We start from the raw sequence: 20,575 nt of genomic DNA, 5'->3' as shown, positions 1-20,575 counted from the left end.
GGCAAATTAGCAGGTTTGACCACAGTAATCTCTCGGCTTAGCGAATCTCGAGAGCGTCCCTTAGCACTTTCAGTGTGTTCTAAGGTTGTTGAAACAACAGCCCGTTTCTGACGATGAGAACATTGGTCTTGTAAATGATCACGTGATTGACAGTAGTAACAAGTACTGTCCTGACCGTAATGAGTTACGAGAAACCTTTGGTTATGAATATCAATTAATGACGGTATAGGATTGTGATTGTGTACATAATCACAATCTTTCGTCCATATCTAACTTTATAAATATGGGTATCGTCATAAATTTCATCTGAGACTTTTACGCTCTCAAGGTGTTTAAGCAAAGAAGGTATTTAAAAATACAATAAATGTAGTTTGTGAGAGTTGAATAAGGAGTGTTGTCAATTGTTTCGTTTAGAATATTGCACTGGCAGATCCACCGAGAGGGCGATGGGGACATCCGCCCCTCAAAGATTACAGCGTTGTAGGGATTATTGCATTATTTTATTTTGATTTTATGTAAAATCATATTTTAAGGCTACATTAATTGTCCAGGAGGTTATCCGCCCCTCTAAACTACTCTTCTGGATCAACTAGTGAAATATTGGAATTAATGTACAGAGCAGAAACTTGGATTCGATAAAAGTACAATGGAAAAGGACTTGTATCCTATAAAAATATAGATATGGAGAAGGTAGAGAAACATATACGTGTAGTCTAAAATATCAGCAAATATCTTCGTAACTGTTATTTTTAAAATATAGAAAATTTTCCTTACATTTTGAGAGCATTCCTTAGCACTGTCAGTGTGTTCTAAGGTTGTTGAAACAACGGCCCGTTTCTGACGCTGAGAACATTGGTCTTGTAAATGATCACGTGATTGACAGTAGTAACAAGTACGGTTCTGACCGTAAGGAGGAATGCTTTCCTCTCCTCCTAAGAGAGAGAGGAAGGGAGAGTGAGGTAGAGAGAGAGAGAGAGAAAATTAGTATCATACTTTTAATATTTTTTCTTTACAACGTGTTTAAATTTATAATTTCTATTTTTGAGTCTATTATGACAAGAAAACTACCAAATATATTTGTAAGCCGTACTTCTCTTACTGTTTGCTTAAAGTATCCACGTAATCCTTCACAAACAACATATTTTCTTATTATAGGTATATTTATAAATAAGCAAAATCATCGTCATCATCAATAAATTAAAAGTACTAAACCTGTATCACAGTGTCTTATGATCTACCCAAGTTCTCGTTGTTAAGTGCGCATATATTCTTAACGCTTAAATATTTAAAGTTGTTGCACATGTAACACTAAGTATAACACGGCGAAGCACTACCTGTCTAAACAAACTGTTTGGACTCTTATTTGGTAAGATTTACATGATAATATTCGCTAGAAATAGTTTGATCGTGGTTGCACAATTTCTCAGCATCAATTAACAAATTTGGTTTGTTGATCAAACTTCTAGCTGCCTGAGACTTACAGGTGTGCGCGCTGTTATACACAGTAAATCAAAACGATAGACCTGATTTCAGAAATTTATTCTGTGAAATCCATTGTATTTGAGAATAAGATCCTAACAAGAATATTCGGATCCAACAGGAACGGGAATGGGAAAAGGCAGAAACTTCATAACGAAAAACTACAAAATCTATATCGTTTACCAAACATAGTTAGGATCATCAAATCCAAGAGGCTCAGGTGGGTAGGTCATGTAACCAAAATGAAGGAAAATAGGAACACTTTCAAAATCTTAACTGGAAATCAAATCGGAAAACAACCATTAGGAAGACCTAGGCGCAGATAGGAGGACAATATTAAGGTGGATCTAGCAGAAATGTGGATACAAAGTAGAAACTGGATTCAGTTGACTAAGGATAGGTCAGTGGAGAGCTTTTGTGAACCCAGCATTGAACCTCCGAGTTCCATAGGCCATAGAGATAGTTAGTTCATAAATCTAATTGTAATCATATGTTATTCTGAGATATATGCTGAGAAAGGTAGACTGTCAAAGTTTTCTTCAAACATATCAGAAGTTTTCTGTGTGAACATCTCATGTAACATGGCACATATCAAGCTGATAGTATTTCTCCTGGGTAGACGGACGACCAGTCGAGTTTTGTTTACAGATGCAAGCTGAATCTCTTTAATGTTCATACCCTTTACAAATGGCCTTCCTCGTAGGTGGATGTCTCCAAAGTTTGGTACGGAAATACCGTTGCACACTAATCACAGACTAGTTTACATGATAATCAAGCATACAGAAAGATTCAACGCCATTTTCCTTAACTATTTGCTCCTGACTCTTAGCGGTAGAAAGTGGAAATACTGCATGGAAACTAAAAAGTTAACCTTTCGAAGCACATGTTCTCAAAACATGTTTTTATTTATTTATTTATTTATTTTTATTTCAAAGAAGAAATTTCTGAAATCAGGTCCATCATTTTGACTTGCCCTCTATAACCTTTTGACATTCAAGTAAGTAACCAAATTCTTACACAATTAAAAATTGTACGTCAACGGCTGGTTCTTACTCACACGTCAGTAGCTAAAAGCCACAAATGATAAGATAATTCAAAATATTAAAAACTAAACATTTGTCCAGTGTAGCTCTTTCTAAAATACAATTAGATATGAAATATATATATATATATATATATATATATATATATATATTAGGGATGGCCAATTCCGGAATTTTTACTTTCCGGAATCCGGAAAGTAAAATCGGAAAATTCCGGAATTCGGAAAAATTCCGGATTTCGGAAAAATTCCGGATTTCGGAAAAATTCCGGATTTCGGAAAAAATCCGTAATTCAGAAAAATTCCGGAATTCGGAAAAATTCCGGATTTCGGAAAAAATCCGGAATTCAGAAAAAATCCGGAATTCGGAAAAATTCCGGAATTCGGAAAAATTCCGGATTTCGGAAAAAATCCGGAATTCAGAAAAATCCGGAATTCGGAAAAATTCCGGAATTAGGGAAAATTCCGGATTTCGGAAAAATTCCGGAATTCGGAAAAATTCCGGGATTCGGAAAAAATCCGGAATTCGGAAAAAATCCGGGATTCGGAAAAAATCCGGAATTCGGAAAAAATCCGGAATTCGGGAAAATTCCGGATTTCGGAAAAAATCCGGATTTCGGAAAAAATCCGGAATTCGGAAAAATTCCGGAATTCGGAAAAAATCCGGATTTCGGAAAAATTATTTTTTCTTTTTGTAATCCTAAGAATTTTGTTCAAATGCAAACGAACAAATTTCCTTTTTGTAATCCTAAGAATGTATGATGCAAGTTAAGCTGAAACTTACATCCTAAAGTATACACTACTCAATCTTCCCATGGTTAATGATATGTAGTCCAAAAGTACGATGTACTCCTAATATTTAATTTTTGTTTTACTGTGATATTGTCCAGAGGTAAGACATATATCACACTGAGATAAACAACTTGACATAATGAAGATGTTATCATACGTAGTTTTCCAGAAAATCGTGAGAAACGATTTTTTATGAAGTTAAAATATGCGTCGCTTGTTGCCAGTGTGATGCAATTGATAACTTTTATGCTGGAATAGTCTTATTGTTATTATTATTATTATTATTATTATTATTAATCGTTTATGTACTGTAAAAGAAAAATATGAACCGTTAAGTAGTAGATTTTATCTGTTGTTTTTTGATATCTTCTAACAGTAATAACAAATTGTTTGTAAATACGCAATGATTATCAAGGACAATGGCATATTAATGTAAGGACTACTCTGCAGACTAGCAATAAACAATAAACAATAACAGATAAACAATAGTCCCCCCCCCAAAAAAAAGTAACTAACTTGGGCACGTCAGAATGTTCGCGAGAATATAGGGACGCATTGAGACTAGCAAAAAACGTGGTGTTATTATTACTCAAAGGGCCGTACGATGGAGGCTTTAACGTTAATGTTAATGGCACCAATGAGCACTTACTTGCTCTAATGGTTAACCTCATTTTTGAGATGATTCTTAGAAGTGGGCGTGTTGGCATGCAGTTGGAGTACTAACGATTTGCGTCACTATCGAACACTAACGTAGCACTAGCGACGTTTAAAGTCGAAATTGGAGTCTGACATAAGTGGCTTGTCAATTTCACGGACATTATATTTTCCTTGAATGCGAGAATTTTGCGCCCGGGAAATTTGCGCCCTACCACAAAAATAGGAAAAAATGCGCTCGCAATATATTTGCACTAGGATGTTTGCGCCCTACCCCAAAAAGAGGGGAAAATGCGCCGGCTATATATTTGCACTGGGATGTTAGCGCCCTACAATTCAACTTCTTATTGTATTGTGTAAAGTAACTTCCACTCGCACTTGAACTAGGCTTGCCTCTCATCGTCTCAGTGAGTTACTCCATCCGTTATAATATTCCGAACAAATGAAAAAAAAATACAATTTTCGTTCACTAAAGGGCAATCCATACAAATACAATTTTTCATTATACTACAAAATTTACAATAAACGTATAAATGACTGATATATAATTATTTATTAATATAATCAAAGAGTATAATTTAATCTACAAAAGGCTGTTTGGCTCTACCCAGATATCTCTGTTCACAATCCTTGCGAGTTGTTTGGCTTTTCAGGACACAAAATATAGAAAAGAAAATGTAAAGTGAATGTAAAATCAGTTCAGTAATATTATCAAGAAAACTATGTACAGTGTGTTTACTTGCTGGAATTACACTTCAAACACACAATTGCGTTCAGTCGTTCTTTCAGGAAAAATGTTCCGGGGGGCACATTTAGTATTCCGGAGGGGGGTCACTGCTGGTACTATTCTATTTATTATTATATTATAGACGTATTATTTTGGTCTCCTCCGAGGGGGCACTCTGAGAGCTCTGGGGAGGCCAGTGTTCCCCCAAAATCATCTCTGGAAGAAGCAGTGATTGCGTTGATCCGTTGTGTTCTTTTGGCTTATATTGAAATTTATTCTCCCCTTATATAGCCACAATGAAAATAAATCACAAATGGCATGGTTGTGGGGGGAGGATTGTTTATGCTGTAATGTCAGCCCCTCCGAGGAAATGCGTAAGCTCCAGTAGGTTCTTTTATTTCGCAGGGCTCAAACTTCCCGGTGGAGGTACATCGCAGGCGCAATTTTCCCTGTTCTTGAGGTAGGGCGCAAATTTCCCAGACGCAAAATTCTCGACATCGTTCGAATGACCTCGGAAGACGATATCTTTTTCAATACTTTTTTTATATTCTTTTACTCGAGATTTCTTCATAGCTTCTTACTAAAATACTTACTAATATATCCTCATTTTATTGTCCTAACCAATCAATATGGGTATGTTGTCAGTAAAATATTTAGATTGATCGAGCCTCTGGTGTGTAACCACAGTATTTCATATCATGCCCCCATTAGAAATCTTGGCTAAACGAACCAATATATATTGCCAATAAAATAGTTTAGAATGATTGAGCCCCTGGTAAATAACCACAGTATTTCGTGACAGACCCCCCCTTCCTATTACCATATTCTAGCTACGTGCCTGACTCAGCTAATTCTCTACATTCTTTACCAAGCACACATTTTCTAAAGCGGAAAATGCTCTCTAAATACCTAAGCTCATTATTTTCAGCAGATGCACAAACTGGGTAACATTCTATCTACATGAATGTTATATATGTCGATTACTGGAAACCGCTTCTCGCTATCTATTACCATATTTACTATATAATGATTAACGTTAAAACCGGAAATGGTTGATTTGTACCGCTTCCGGTTTGAATATTACATTCATCAGGGAACTCGATTCTTAACTATTGACTCTGTACATCATGGCCAAAATTGATTGGTAATCCATCAGATAGTTCTTGAGACTGTTTGTTTCACTGACGGACAGAATGAATATATGGCTATAGAGTTTTGATAAACTAAATTCGTTAATGAGTGATGATGGAACAAATATAAGAAAGGGAACCAAGAGTACCACCGGGAAAATTTTCGAACACAAAATTAGCCATCGAAAACCCACATGTCCTGGGTTAGAATACCATAGATGAAAACTCTACCACTGAGTCATCAATCACCCGCTTATTAGTTTTGTTAACTATTATATTAATATAAATTAATGAATGCCTGCTTATGTTAATTATTGAACAATTACATTGTATACTTCGTAAAGTCAAAAATTATAAATTTGTATTTACTGTACATACAATGAGCGCAGAAAGTGTTCGTACACCTATGCTATTGAAACGAGAATGCCTGCGAAAAAGAAACAGAAAATTTAAGAAGTGTAATAACACACACAATATGAATAATGAAAACTAAGCTTTATGAATATATCAATAAAGAACCACAAAGACAAGTTTAATGGTCAGAAAGTAAATAAATTCCGTAGAAAATGTATAGAGTAGACGCAAAAAGTGATCGTACACCTGACGTACGAATACGAAACAAAGATACCACAACTGGGGTTCACTAGTGTTCACCTGAGTATACACCTCTGTATAGCATGACGAGTAACAGAATGAGTTTAGTTGTGAATAGGAGTGAAGAAACTGCACGGTGGGCTGTCGAAATGGGAAGCAACCGAACAGAAACAAATGAGGAGACAAGAAAAGTAATTATTAAAGTGCATAAGAAGGGTAAGTCTTTGAGAAAGATAGCAAACCTCAGGGGCAGATCCAGGATGCAGTAGCAATTGTCTACGTAAATGATAAAGACATATCCAACTACAAGAAATTAATACAGTATATATAGCCTATTCATTATTGTGTTTCTCTTTTAACAGCTATTAGCTAAGGATGGATAATTCCAGAGTTTTTACTTTCCGGAATCCGGAAAGTAAAATCGGAAAAATTCCGGATCTCGGAAAAATTCCGATTTTTTCTAAATTCCGGATTTTTTCCGAACGTCGGAATTTTTCCGAAATCCGGAATTTTTCCGAATTCCGGATTTTTTCTGAATTCCGGAATTTTACTGAATTCCGGAATTTTTCCGAAATCCGGAATTTTACTGAATTCCGGAATTTTTCCGAAATCCGGATTTTTTCTGAATTCCGGAATTTTTCCGAATTCCGGATTTTTTCCGAATTCCGGATTTTTTCTGAATTCCGGAATTTTTCCGAATTCCGGAATTTTTCTGAATTCCGGAATTTTTCCGAAATCCGGAATTTTTCCGAATTCCGGAATTTTTCCGAATTCCGGATTTTTTCCGAAATCCGGAATTTTTCCGAATTCCGGAAAGTAAATTTTCCGATTCCGGAAAACAAAATTTCCGGAATCCGGATTCCGGAAAATTTTGGCCATCCCTAATATATATATATATATATATCGATAGATAGATAGATAACGGATTTGAAAGAAATTTAGCCTATGGATACACAATAAACTGAAAGTTTGCTTAGCTTTTAGAAAAAAAAATATTCCGGTACGTAATAGGAACCGTGCCTTACAAAATAGATTATCGAAGACGATTGAGAAAAAAATAGCATAGTGGTAATAAAAGCATTAATACTAAAAGTTTCGAAAAAATAAAATAAAAACATAAAAGTAATAATAGAAAGTTATTGTATGGACTCGGACAGTATTTAACTCAAAAAACAGTTTATAAAGTTGCCCTAGAGGCATTGAAAGAAGTTATCGTTTGTGAAAAAATAGCCTAAAGAAGTACTTAGGCCTGATTTCCAGTGGTATTTCTTGTCACAGTGCTCGGTGCTCTGTGATACTTTGTTAACAGTAGGGGCCGCGGTGGCTCAGTGGTACAGCGTTCACCTCTGGTGCTAGGGATCCCGGGTTCGATCCGAGCCTCCGTCAAGTGAACTTTGTGGTGGACAAACACCGTGTGCGTGGGTTTTCTCGGGGTTCTCCCGTTTCCTCCCACTTTCTTCATTCCACCATTTCATCCATTACTCACCGTCTCCTTTAGCCTAACCGGCATAAGCGTGGGACGTAAAACTCAAAGATTTCATTTCATTTTTAAAGAGATTTGTTAACAGTAGTAACTCATCTCACATTTTTGTGAGGAGGAAAGATAAAATAGCAAAAAAAGAAAAAAGAAAAACTTCTTCAGAAACAAAAGCTTTTGGTGCATATGACCGATTCTAGAGAGAAGTACGCGTGTGTTTATAGTTATTGACATTCTGAAGGACAACGTTCATCAGTGGTAAATATACACTTTGCCTTTCGTAATTGTGAATGTGTGTTTGCTCTTATTAGCATACATATATACGTTCTGGAAACAAGCTGTAAGCATGTTCAAACAAAAGGTTCGAATGTATTGAAACGGACGACAGAACGTCGCAAACTGTTTCACAACCAAAACAATCAGTACCATTTGTCGATCTATTGGGTTTCTGTCTGAGAATGTGTCCTATTATGTTTGTGTGTGCCAGTGTGTAAAAGTTCTGTGTGATTGGACGAAAAACTAGGAAACGTTAACGTTTCACAAACGAACGTTCTTTAAGTAGCAGCCGGATGACGTCGAAGGCAGTTTGCCGAAAACTCTCATTGCGGTCATTTGACAACGTTCAAGAGAGAGAGAGAGACTAAGAAGGAAAAGGCTGTTAAAGCTGGAAGCGAAATATTTGATACGAGAGACGAAGCTAAGCATACAGAACTTTGAAGTTACCAGAAACACCGTCCTCCGTCATCCCCACGTCTCCCTTTCCCGTCCTTCATTCCTTTATCTATATCTACACACACGATGTGGCATTTTCCAAAAAAAGGAAAAAGAAAACAAAAAAGAAGAAGAAGAAGCAGAAGACCAACAGTAGCAGTCATCGGTCACCGCACTGGGCATTCCTGAAACGCTCAAATCAATGTTGCCAACTCAATAAGAGAAACTATAAATTTTGAGGTCTAACGTTAATAATGGAAATTATTACAAATTGTTTCACTGAAAATGTTAGTTTAATGTTCATACTCTTTTTTTTTTCTAGATCATCAAGATCATAACTTTTAAAGTCACTGGTAGTCATTTTCTGCCATAAGAGCTATTGTGACTCGATGTTATAATATTCCATACACATTCTGTCGAAGACCACTTGAATCTATTATGCCCATAAAACAACAGTTGACCTTCTTTACTATCCATTAGATTGTTGCCTACACAATCTAAATCATTATTATATATTTGCTCACTCCCAGTATCACATTCCGAATTAAATTCCGGATCCGTGTCATTCGGTTCATTTCCATTACTTATTTCCTCTAGACCGGAAGTTACAAAGTTTTCTAACTGCGAGTGATCAACATTTAACTGTTTTCTAAAAGTGAAAGCCATTGTAACACATTTCATAACAGAATAGAAACAAAAAGCTAATTCTAAACAAAAGGCAACACTAAAAAGTGTCTTATTACCGAAAGGTGAACGGCAGCTATGATGTGGGGTCATTTCTGGCACCAGTACAAAAAAAAAAAAAAAAAAAAAAAAAAAAAGTTTATATTCTTGAGCGACGTACTGACTCCACCGTGCAACCATTCTCTTTGCACATTGGTCTTGAACTGATTTGAAGGTACAGAGATTATCAATGCTTCTAATCATAATATAATTTACGCATATTGCCTTTAATATTTGATGGTGCGTAAAAACATCCCAGAACACAATTTGAGAGTTCAGCTGCAGACACACGTTTCATATAGCCCCGATTCTCAAAGGAATATTAGCCTTCAAATCAACCAATCAAATTTTCTTTCTTTTTCTTTGTGTTTCATCATACCTTTTATTTCGCTCTTCATAACACAATTCTTCCCAATTAGCTTCCTAACCGGTTTATTTCACTTGTTATTTATTTCTAATATTCTAAATCTCGACTTTTCTCATCATTTCGTCATTGTCTTTCTATTTATCCACCTACTATTCTCCACTCTTCTTCATAGCCAATTTTCAGAGTATTTTAGTAATTTCACATCGCTTTCACATCATTCTTATTATATTCACTTCATAAAATATTATGTATATGGAACATTAAATACTTCTCTCATTAGCTCTTCGTTCAATGACTTAAACATGCTCTTATCTTCTTCTTAAGAACCTGTTTTACTGTTCGTATCCTTTATTTAATTTCCCGTTCACACTTCATATCTTTACTAATAACACCACCTGGACATTTATCTGGTCATTAGGACTTTTCTGGTAACTGGTATCTGGTAATTATGTAGAAATTTTTGATACACAAAATACGAGTGTACTATTAAACCATATTAAACCACACAATTTGGTATTGTAAATGTCTTATATAATATTGTTTGAAAGGTGTTTTATTTCAAAAGATGTTATTTCTAGTATTTTGAGAATCATCACTTATAGCAATACAATTTTCTTTTCTTTCCTTCTATATGTTCCTTATATCAAGTGCAGGGGGGGGATACTTCTAATAAACATAATTGTAAACTGCCAAACATTGCGAAATATGACACTAGTTTTAAAATTGTGGTACTTCTCGGAAGCGGTTCAAGGAATTACGCAGGAACTAGCATGCACTCTATCTTAATATCCATGTTTCACAATTCTCCGGTACCGGCATCTCGAATTGTATAAAGTTGGGGGACGAGGAGGATACACTTTTAAATACTTATATGAGTCCTCAGTATACCACAAGATTATCAAACATTGGTATTTAGATAGAGCGCATACTAAATTCCTGTGCAACTCTTTGAACCGTTCCGAGATGTCCCACATTTTTCAAACCAGAGCGTTTCTTAACGTCATGTTTCGTATTTTTGGAAGTTTATAACTCTGAAAAAAGGCGTTTCCAACCAACGTTTATTACAAGTTTTTTTTTTTTTTCATTTCATGTAAGAAATCACCTCTTAAATGTATAGTACTGAGTTCATGAACATCCTGTACATACATATTTCAGTCAGAAGAAGAGGGTACTTTTAATATCATTACTTATTACTTTTGAATCACTAGACGTAAGGCGTGAATCATTTTATATTCACAATTCTCTTGTTTTAGAGAATAGGCCTACTATATGTCACTAACTTTCAGGAATTCTAGACATCCTGTGTTCGATAGCGAACATATAAGTTTATTATGAGACATTTCTGTTGAACCGTTGATATTAAAACATTCTACATTTTGAATTTGAGAGATCTTCCCTTCTGAGAACACGAAGATACATTTTAAATTCTAACATTGTCACATTAAAGTTGAATAAATGTGGAATAAGATTCAGGCCAAACATTTAAATATGTATATATGAATAGTCTTACGTGGAATTTAAGATAAACCGATTTAAAGTATGGTAAAAAAAAGTAAAATTAAAACGTTTCCAATTTCGGCTCATCTATCTATATAAAGTATTTTAGATACTGTATATAGATAGTAGGATATCCAAAATCTCTGCAAGCTAGTGAGATATTTGTATTCTGTATAACAAGAACCACAGCTTAGTAAATTTCATCCTGTCCAAGGATTTCCAACAAAAGATGAAATTGTAATTATTTTAAAATAAGAAAAATCAAAATCGTAGAAGAAAAGTCCAAGTAATAACTTTTCATCATACCAATTGTAACGTGCGTTTTATAAAAAGGATAAAGAATTGAAACAATAATATCGCATCGTCACTGGTCAGGGTCACAATACGCCACCCCCAAAAATTATAGTAGAGAGTAATCAGCATTAAATCGTTTAAATAAGTATATAAGCATGTATAAGCACTCAGCTTTTAATTTACGCTATTAATCTGCATAGACAATATCAAGTTAGTTAATTTCAACTTCTCAATTCCACGTACCAAAAATAGTAAGGAGTGTTCAAATATCCATAATCAATTAGGTTGAATAACAAGTTTCTGAATTTAATGTAAATAATTATTATTTTCGAATTGAACAAGAAATAGGTACAACAACTTTCAAAAAATGTAACCTTCAATTATGGTTCCAGTAGTCAACTACCCCAAGAGCTCAAACTATAATTCATGAAATTTCAAGTATTAATAATTATAACAATTTCTAATATTAATTTTTGGCTCATGAAATATCGAAATTATGAAATATATATATAATTAAATTTTAAGACAAAAGCTGAATTTACAAGTTGACTGTTAAGCAATTTAACCTTCAGGTTACAGTTAACAAATTAATTGAATGACGGTCTATAACAGATTCTAAAGATATATTTAACTCAAAGTAGCAAAATCATGGAACAAACTCACCCAATCTTAGATGTTTAACTCAAAGTTATATTCCGGAAATCACAATAATTAGTCGTTAATAACAGATGAATATTATACACCATTATTATAACTTTAACAACACTTGGTCAAAAGGTCCGACCAGTTTCAATTTTCCCTGAATTCTGACGTAAACCGTATCTATAGAATTTCACGTTCAAAACTCTCACTAGATGGCATAGTTACCAATATATCAGTGTTACCAATACTTCTACTTTAATAACATTTGTTTGACTTTTTTTTTTAACATACAACAACATCGAGAGGCCCCCATAAAATAAAAGTGGTACTTTTATTTTATAAATTATTTTGATTATAGCAGTCTTGTGTCAATTTGGTTAGAATATCAACACCTACTCCACCACCAACTACTAATACCAGACTCATTCTCTCATGCACCACCAAATAAAAGTAAAAACTAAAAGCAAAAAAAAAAAAAAATATTTTCCCCCAAAATCTCATTTAATTAGCATGCATCCATCTGACTCGCCCGACCTAGCATATCCCCGTATTAGTAATATAAGGTCATGAGTAAATAATCGAAAATAATTTATAATAACAATTCCAATAAGATCGAAACACTGATTTCCACAATATTATATTTCCAATTTTAAATAATTTCCATTAATAGGAGACCTTCAATATAATTATAAATTTCCTGAAGTAATAACAGAATTTTATAATAAAAATGAAAAAATTAACTTACATTACATTAGCTCGGGTAGTTTCAGAACATCAAAATGAATAATTTACAGGATAACAAAACTTGCGTACAGCAAACAGGTTACAATCCAAATTGAATACACGAAGTACAAAGTGAAAAGGACAGTCACACGACATTCATTCCAGGCCTGGAATACAAAAAATATGTTAACATCACATACATACAATATTTAAAATATATGCTGACCAAGTTGTTTATTTGTATAATTCTATATTTAATTTAATTTACTTAATTTAAGATTCTGACTAGAAACAGTTGATCCAAGAAACGAAATTACAGTTGGTTTGATCTTAATTATTAACAGATAATCTAGGTTCACGATAAATTTTTGTCATTGAAACATGTACTTTTCTTACATCATTAGGATTCTCAATTGATCTAACTTGTAATGTATTTTTTGTAAGTAATCTCAAAATCTGGAATGGGCCAAGCCACCTAGGACATAATGATTTAGTCACCTTATCAGCTAGACTAGATTTAAATTGGGACTTTATTAAAACCTTATCATTAACTTGATATGTTACAGGAGATCTTTTCCTGTCATATTCTCTCTTCTTACGGTGCCACGCTTTTTCCAAATTCTCTAAAGCTGTTACCAATAAATTTTTGTCCTTTTGTCTGATTTCATAGTTATCAATTTCCCATTTCACATCTAGGGGATCACATACATTATAATTATACACTAGCTCCATTGGTGAACATTTTGATTCAGTATGTTCTGCTGAGTTTATAGAAAATTCAATTTCATGGATACCCTGATCCCACTTAGTTTGTTTATTCCGGAAATAAATTTTCAGACAATCCTTCAAAACACGCAAATAACGCTCCGATGCGTTCGAAGCAGCGTGGTACGGAGATATACAAATATCCCTAATTCCTTGTCCGTACAGAAAATCTTTAAATAAAGATGAAACAAAGAGACTTGAATTATCATGGGAAACCGAATGGGGAAATCCGAATCGGCACATAATTTTATACAGCTTATCTCGTACCGTTTTAGCATTTAAAGTTCTAAAAGGCTCTAACCACATAAATTTAGTACAAGAATCTACAACAATGAGACAGTATTTGCCAGATTTTGATTCACATAGTGGCCCACATACATCAAAATACCATAGGGCGTTCGGAATTTTCTCATATTGAGAAATGAGTTGTCCCATAGGCTGTCTATTAGTACTTTTATTTATTTGGCATTCCTTGCACCTTGAAACATAATCCCTAATGTCCCTAATTATTCCATTCCACGTGTATCTTGCACATATTTTAGAGATACTTCTCTGCGTTCCAGCATGAGCACCCGGTAATATATTATTATGATAATAATCAATTATAGATGTTATCAAACTCTTAGGAATACAAATCTTAAAGGGATTTTTAATAGCTTTCGTCTTTTTACATAATATCCCTTTTACCAATTTATATCCATCTACGTTTACATTATTTTCTAATTGTTCAATTATTTTCATCAACTCTTCATCCCTTCTTTGGTGTGTAAACACAGCCTGAGACGCAAATGGCATTAACCACAAGTTAATTTTACACATATTTGTTACCTCATCTTTCCAAGTAGGTTCTAAATCAACTGACTCGAACATCTGCGTGTCATGGACCCTGGAAATAAAATCTGAAGGCGTGTTTAACACACTAGGTACATGTTTGACTTCAAAATCAAACCCTAACAGCCGATATAATAAGCTTCCATAGTTCTTTACTTTCTTTAAATTTCGTATGGCATATGCTAATCCTTGGTGATCAACTCGTACCTCAAATTTATTATGTAAATATGTTTTAAAACGTTCCATACATTCAACCAAGGCCATTAATTCCAATAAATATATAGGCTTATTTAAATCATAAGGACGGAGTTTTCGACTAAAATAAGCAATAGGCCGTAACACCCCATTACTATCATATTCTTCGAGACATCCCCCTAAGGATTTTGTTGATGCATCTGAACTAATTACAAACTTACCATTTAAATTAGGTAAACATAATACAATATGAGTCTCGAATAATTCTTTTAATTTATCAAGTGCCGCTTGCTGCTCAGGACCCCATACAAACTCAACTTTTGCTGACCTTAATCGGTTAATGGGTTCCAGAACTTCCTGAAAATGTGGAATAAATTTGGAATAATACTGTAAAAACGCTGTTAAAGCTAATAAACCTCTTCGATTTTTGGGAGGAGGCAAATTTTTAATAATTTCAAGTCTAGAGGGATCTAGATACAAATCATTTCCGTCAATAATATATCCAAGGTACGATACCTTAGTCTGAAATAAGGTTGACTTACTTAAAGATAACGTTATCCCTGCTTCTCTGAATTTCTGCAATACCAATTCTAATACACGCTTATGTTCATCTATAGTATCTTGAAAAATTATTATATCATCGAAGAACCACTCAATTCCTAGGTGTTTTATTGGATACAATATTTCTGTCATAATTTTTGATAACATATGGGAACCTGCTGCCAAACCAAATGGCAAAACACGCCACTGAAACAGCCCCCTATGAGTCATGAAAGCAGTGTATTTGCTAGAATTTTCAGTGAGTGGAATTTGTAGATACGCCCTCCGGACATCAAGATTTGATCTTATTTTACCTTTAGATATCTCAGCTAATATATCCTCCATCCTAGGAGTGTATTGAGGATTTAAATACAACCGGGAATTTAAATCCTGATAATTAACTATTAATCTTTTGTCCCCCGATTTATTATTAACCAAAAAACTTGGAAAACACCATTCACTATCTGATTTTTCAATCACGCCCTCTTTTAACAATTCATCTAGAATAATATCCATATGCTTCTGATCTTGTTTGCTTAATGGATACGCCTTTTTCCTAATTGGTGTTTCATTATTAACACGTATTTGATATTCTACACCTTTCACCTTCCCTATTTTCTTACAAAACACGTCAGAATAATTATTAACAAGTTCATCTACATACCCTTGCAATGTATTGTCTTGTTCCAATAATACTGGATCTACCATCAGAGGATTTGTACAGCTATTCTCCCCAAGACCGCTCTGCAGTAAAGAATTTGGTACTTTTCCTTCCGTACAGTTGGCAACTCTGCTACTCATTGGGCCACTCACATTGGATGTTGATTCTCCAATAAACCATCTGGACAAGGACCCCTTCGGAAATTGGCTGGAAAAACCAAAACAATCACCAGCATCACCGTTGTCTTTCCTTGGATAAGTAGGAGAAATTTCTGACCCCCCACCTCTCATTGAATCTACCGGCGAATAAGTTAAAGGCGCAAATTGTCCTTCTAATTTCAACCACAGTTTGTTAGCAACCAAATCCAAGTTTGCCTGAATTTGCTTAAGTTCCCTTATGCCCACAATAAAAACTGGACTCAAATTAGGCACAAGAAAAAACTTCAAATTATAGACCCTTCTACGGAAAGTTATAGGTAACACCACATATGAATTTAATGTCAAAGTTTTATTATCCACACCAACACCAGTAAAAGTTTCACTTTTCACAGTTATAGGTTTTGTTATGCATGAGTTCCAACGTTCAAATTGCTCTTTATTTACCATTGAAATAGTACTGCAACTATCTAAACCACCGTAATATTTTTGTCCCATAACAAAAGCCTGAACAAAAACAGCAACGATGTGTTTTTGACGTAAAGTGGTATCTGGATACTGTTTATTAATTTCAGAACTTGAAGGTTTCATAAATTCCTCAACACTTGAATCACACCGGGATTTCACCTTCGTGCGCCCCATACATATCATATTACGTTGTTTTTCCGTGTTATGCTCAGACATAAATTGCCCCTTTTTTGAAGTTTTTATTTTGGTAGAACAGTTTATAGTAGAAGTTCCTTCCCCACGACCACTATTAACAGAACCAGTTTCACACATCAGATCACTATTAGTAGGCCGGGATTGATTTGAGGAATGTACATTACGAGTAGAGGAGCGATGCCGATCACTCACGCCCATGTTTGTTTTCACGCCAACTGTCCGCCTTACATTACAATATTTATACGAATGCGCACCACCACAAACATAGCACTGTAACTGCCTCTTTTCTTTAACACTCGAAGTGGATGTCAGTCCTTTATAAACCAACAAATCGTTTTTGTAAAGTTCATATTGATTTACTGCACTCAATAATGTTTGCCAACTTTCCGGTTCTTTATCGCGAAATAGATCGTACCTAAGTTGCGGATTTAAACCATAATAAACTTGCCGAAGAATAGCTATATTATCCATTGCACATTTACCCTCCAGCAACTCATAACAAAGGCGTATTTCCCTAATATATTCAGAAGCACTTTCATTAGGATATTGTAGCCGATCAATAAACTTATTTCGTAATTCTCGTTTACCCAGCACCGAAACCATGTCATTAAGTATATGAACACCAATAACCAACCAATCGTTTGTAATTGAAAACTCGCTTATCAACTTCGAATGCAACTTACCCGAAGTCCGAGATAGAGCAGAAAAATATAAGGCCTCGTCGGGATATAACTCAGTGGATTTAATATAATATATTGCCTTCAAAAATTTAAATAATTCTTCATAACGTGAACCATCACACTGCGGAATACTTTTTATTGCTTCTAAAAAGCTAACATTTGCAGCTGACTGAGTCACATTTGAAAGACTTGTACGTAAAGTTAATCCAGCACAACCAGCTGGTAGAACAAAAGCACCTTTGCTTTCTTTTTCTTCGTGAGTATCGAAGAACGGGTTTGAGTATTCGCCCTGAACACCTGTTTGCACAGGTAACTGACCTTGACCAACCAAATGGTTATCAACGACACGTAATCTATTGGCATTATCAGTCAAGGACGAATGTCTTTCTCTTCGTATTTCTTGATACGAAGTTGAAGATAAAAATGGGTTTGTGCTATGCAAGGTAGCGTTTACGGAAACATTTCCTCTATTTTCAAGAAATGATAAATCCCAATCAAGGGGATTATAAGGTTCCACTATCCCTCCATCGCCATTTGGGAAAGAATTTAAATGCAATTGCTGCCTAATCGGATAATCTCGGTTAACCTGCATTCTTACAATTTAGATAATATAATAAGTTATAAGATACAACTTATGCCAAAATGAATCGCTTTTGATTAGTAATATTTCCAGTCAAAACCTATAAATCTAATATGGTGAGTCGTAGTTCCACACTGATACTCCCTACTTAGATAATCCTACCATTCACAATTTCAAACATATCAAATAATTAACTACAACCATAGACAAAATTTTAATTTTCAACAAATGCAACTTTTTGGCAGGAGAGAATTCAGGGAAAATCATGTGTAACGTGCGTTTTATAAAAAGGATAAAGAATTGAAACAATAATATCGCATCGTCACTGGTCAGGGTCACAATACGCCACCCCCAAAAATTATAGTAGAGAGTAATCAGCATTAAATCGTTTAAATAAGTATATAAGCATGTATAAGCACTCAGCTTTTAATTTACGCTATTAATCTGCATAGACAATATCAAGTTAGTTAATTTCAACTTCTCAATTCCACGTACCAAAAATAGTAAGGAGTGTTCAAATATCCATAATCAATTAGGTTGAATAACAAGTTTCTGAATTTAATGTAAATAATTATTATTTTCGAATTGAACAAGAAATAGGTACAACAACTTTCAAAAAATGTAACCTTCAATTATGGTTCCAGTAGTCAACTACCCCAAGAGCTCAAACTATAATTCATGAAATTTCAAGTATTAATAATTATAACAATTTCTAATATTAATTTTTGGCTCATGAAATATCGAAATTATGAAATATATATATAATTAAATTTTAAGACAAAAGCTGAATTTACAAGTTGACTGTTTAGCAATTTAACCTTCAGGTTACAGTTAACAAATTAATTGAATGACGGTCTATAACAGATTCTAAAGATATATTTAACTCAAAGTAGCAAAATCATGGAACAAACTCACCCAATCTTAGATGTTTAACTCAAAGTTATATTCCGGAAATCACAATAATTAGTCGTTAATAACAGATGAATATTATACACCATTATTATAACTTTAACAACACTTGGTCAAAAGGTCCGACCAGTTTCAATTTTCCCTGAATTCTGACGTAAACCGTATCTATAGAATTTCACGTTCAAAACTCTCACTAGATGGCATAGTTACCAATATATCAGTGTTACCAATACTTCTACTTTAATAACATTTGTTTGACTTTTTTTTTTAACATACAACACAATACCGATCAGCTCGACTTACACAGGATGTACACTCATGTCCAAAATTATTGTTGCATATCTTGTAAGAATATAATTTGATAATGATTTTGCAGGGTACTTTTAATAATACTCATACTATGTGTATAATCGAGAAATGTATATTTCTGGTAAATTTCATAGGAAAAGAATTATAAATACGAAAATTAGAATGAGTAAAACAAAATGTTTCTAAATGGACAAGAAAGTTTAATTTTCGTTTTATTGTTCTTATTTACTGCTCTTTTGACATGAAATTTTCCACATACATGTCTTTGCCGATTATACACACACTAACATTATAAGAAATACCGGATGAATTCGTTATCAAATTATATTCCTACAACGACATATTTATAGACATGCGACAATAATTTTGGACATGAGTGAACAATGTTCTAAACATGGATTCTTGGATCAAACTATATATGTCCAGAAAGTACGCGTCATGTGATGGAAGAGTCCGCTTTGAAAAATTCCGTCGGGCCTAATTTATATCGGATCCAGAGCTCTATGAAATTTATGAGCTATAACTGTGACAAGGCTCCGGTGGAAGACCAAGAAAGTGTAAATATAGAATCATCATTTAATATAAGTGACTCTTCAGTGCATCGTAAACACAAGTGCATAAGTGTCTATTATCAAAACACTCGTGGTCTGCGCACAAAACTCAACAACATATATAATAACATACTGAGTAATAATTATCATATTATAGCACTAAGCGAGACGTGGCTTACAAATACCCACACTGATTCGGAAATTGTAGACGAAAGATATTTAATATTTAGATCTGACCGTAATTTAATTCTGTCTGGCAAAAAGTCTGGCGGCGGTGTACTTCTGGCTGTAGAAAAGAACTTCCGTACATACGAAATTCCTTCCCCAGAATTAGGTGTGGACTCTGTCATAACTAAGATCGCTATTAATAATTACATGTCATTAACCCTGTGTTTAGTATATTTTCCCCCTGCCACTAAAGCCTCAGTGTATTTATCATTCATTGATTTTCTATGTGCTATTGTAAACCCAAATGACAACCTTCTCTTAATAGGTGACTGGAACTTACCGGAAATACAAGGCTCGAGTTTTGAATTTGATACTGCTACTGGTACCTACAATGACTTCTATAATATTATGTGCATTCTCAACTTGAATAGTATTAATAACATCATCAACTTCTATGGCAAGACACTAGACTTAGTGCATACCAATATCTCTAATGCCACTGTTTCTCACGAACAACCCCCCTTAGTCCCAGAAGACCCTCACCATCCTTCCCTCTTAATAGAATTTAGACAGGCACAACAGCCCAAATCTTCAACTTCTGAAATAAAACCGCGTTATAATTTTTCCAAAGCAAATTTTTTTGACTTGTATAATGAACTTTCGCATGCTGACTGGAAACGGATAAATGATTGTGCTAATGTTGACCTAGCGGTAGA

General features: G+C 34.3%; 2 protein-coding genes across 4 annotated transcripts in view; one reads left to right on the top strand and one right to left on the bottom strand.

Annotated features, from left to right (window-relative positions):
• The window catches only part of LOC145671283 (dipeptidase 1-like), a 357,577-nt gene that overhangs the window by 322,255 nt on the left and 14,747 nt on the right, over nt 1-20,575 (top strand). The gene's annotated exons all lie outside the window — the stretch shown is intronic.
• LOC145671272 (uncharacterized) lies at nt 11,574-18,638 on the bottom strand. 2 transcript variants are annotated; one of them, XM_081740223.1, is made up of 2 exons: nt 17,346-18,638; nt 11,574-13,019 (listed from the first exon to the last, which is right to left on the bottom strand). In XM_081740223.1, exons 1-2 carry the CDS (start codon nt 17,932-17,934, stop codon nt 13,009-13,011), a joined length of 600 nt encoding a protein of 199 aa, XP_081596349.1. In that variant the 5' UTR covers nt 17,935-18,638; the 3' UTR covers nt 11,574-13,008. The 2 variants fall into 2 exon arrangements, with proteins under 2 accessions (XP_081596349.1, XP_081596340.1); XM_081740214.1 differs by lacking the exon at nt 17,346-18,638 and adding an exon at nt 15,848-17,329.

This window comes from Thermobia domestica, chromosome 2, assembly GCF_964235325.1.
Source record: "Thermobia domestica chromosome 2, izTheDome1.hap1.1, whole genome shotgun sequence".
Taxonomy (NCBI): Eukaryota; Metazoa; Arthropoda; class Insecta; order Zygentoma; family Lepismatidae; genus Thermobia; species Thermobia domestica.
The sequence above is the reverse complement of the archived record's forward strand: the minus strand, read 5'-3'. Positions and strand labels throughout refer to the sequence as shown.

Excerpts from the sequence above, each read along its gene's own strand:
- LOC145671272 (XM_081740214.1), bottom strand. The coding sequence starts at position 17,265 with ATGGTTTCGGTGCTGGGTAAACGAGAATTACGAAATAAGTTTATTGAT. Across the intron at positions 13,020-15,847 it reads CAAGACAATACATTGCAAGG|GCCTGGAATGAATGTCGTGT; the intron begins GTATGTAGATGA and ends TTTGTATTCCAG.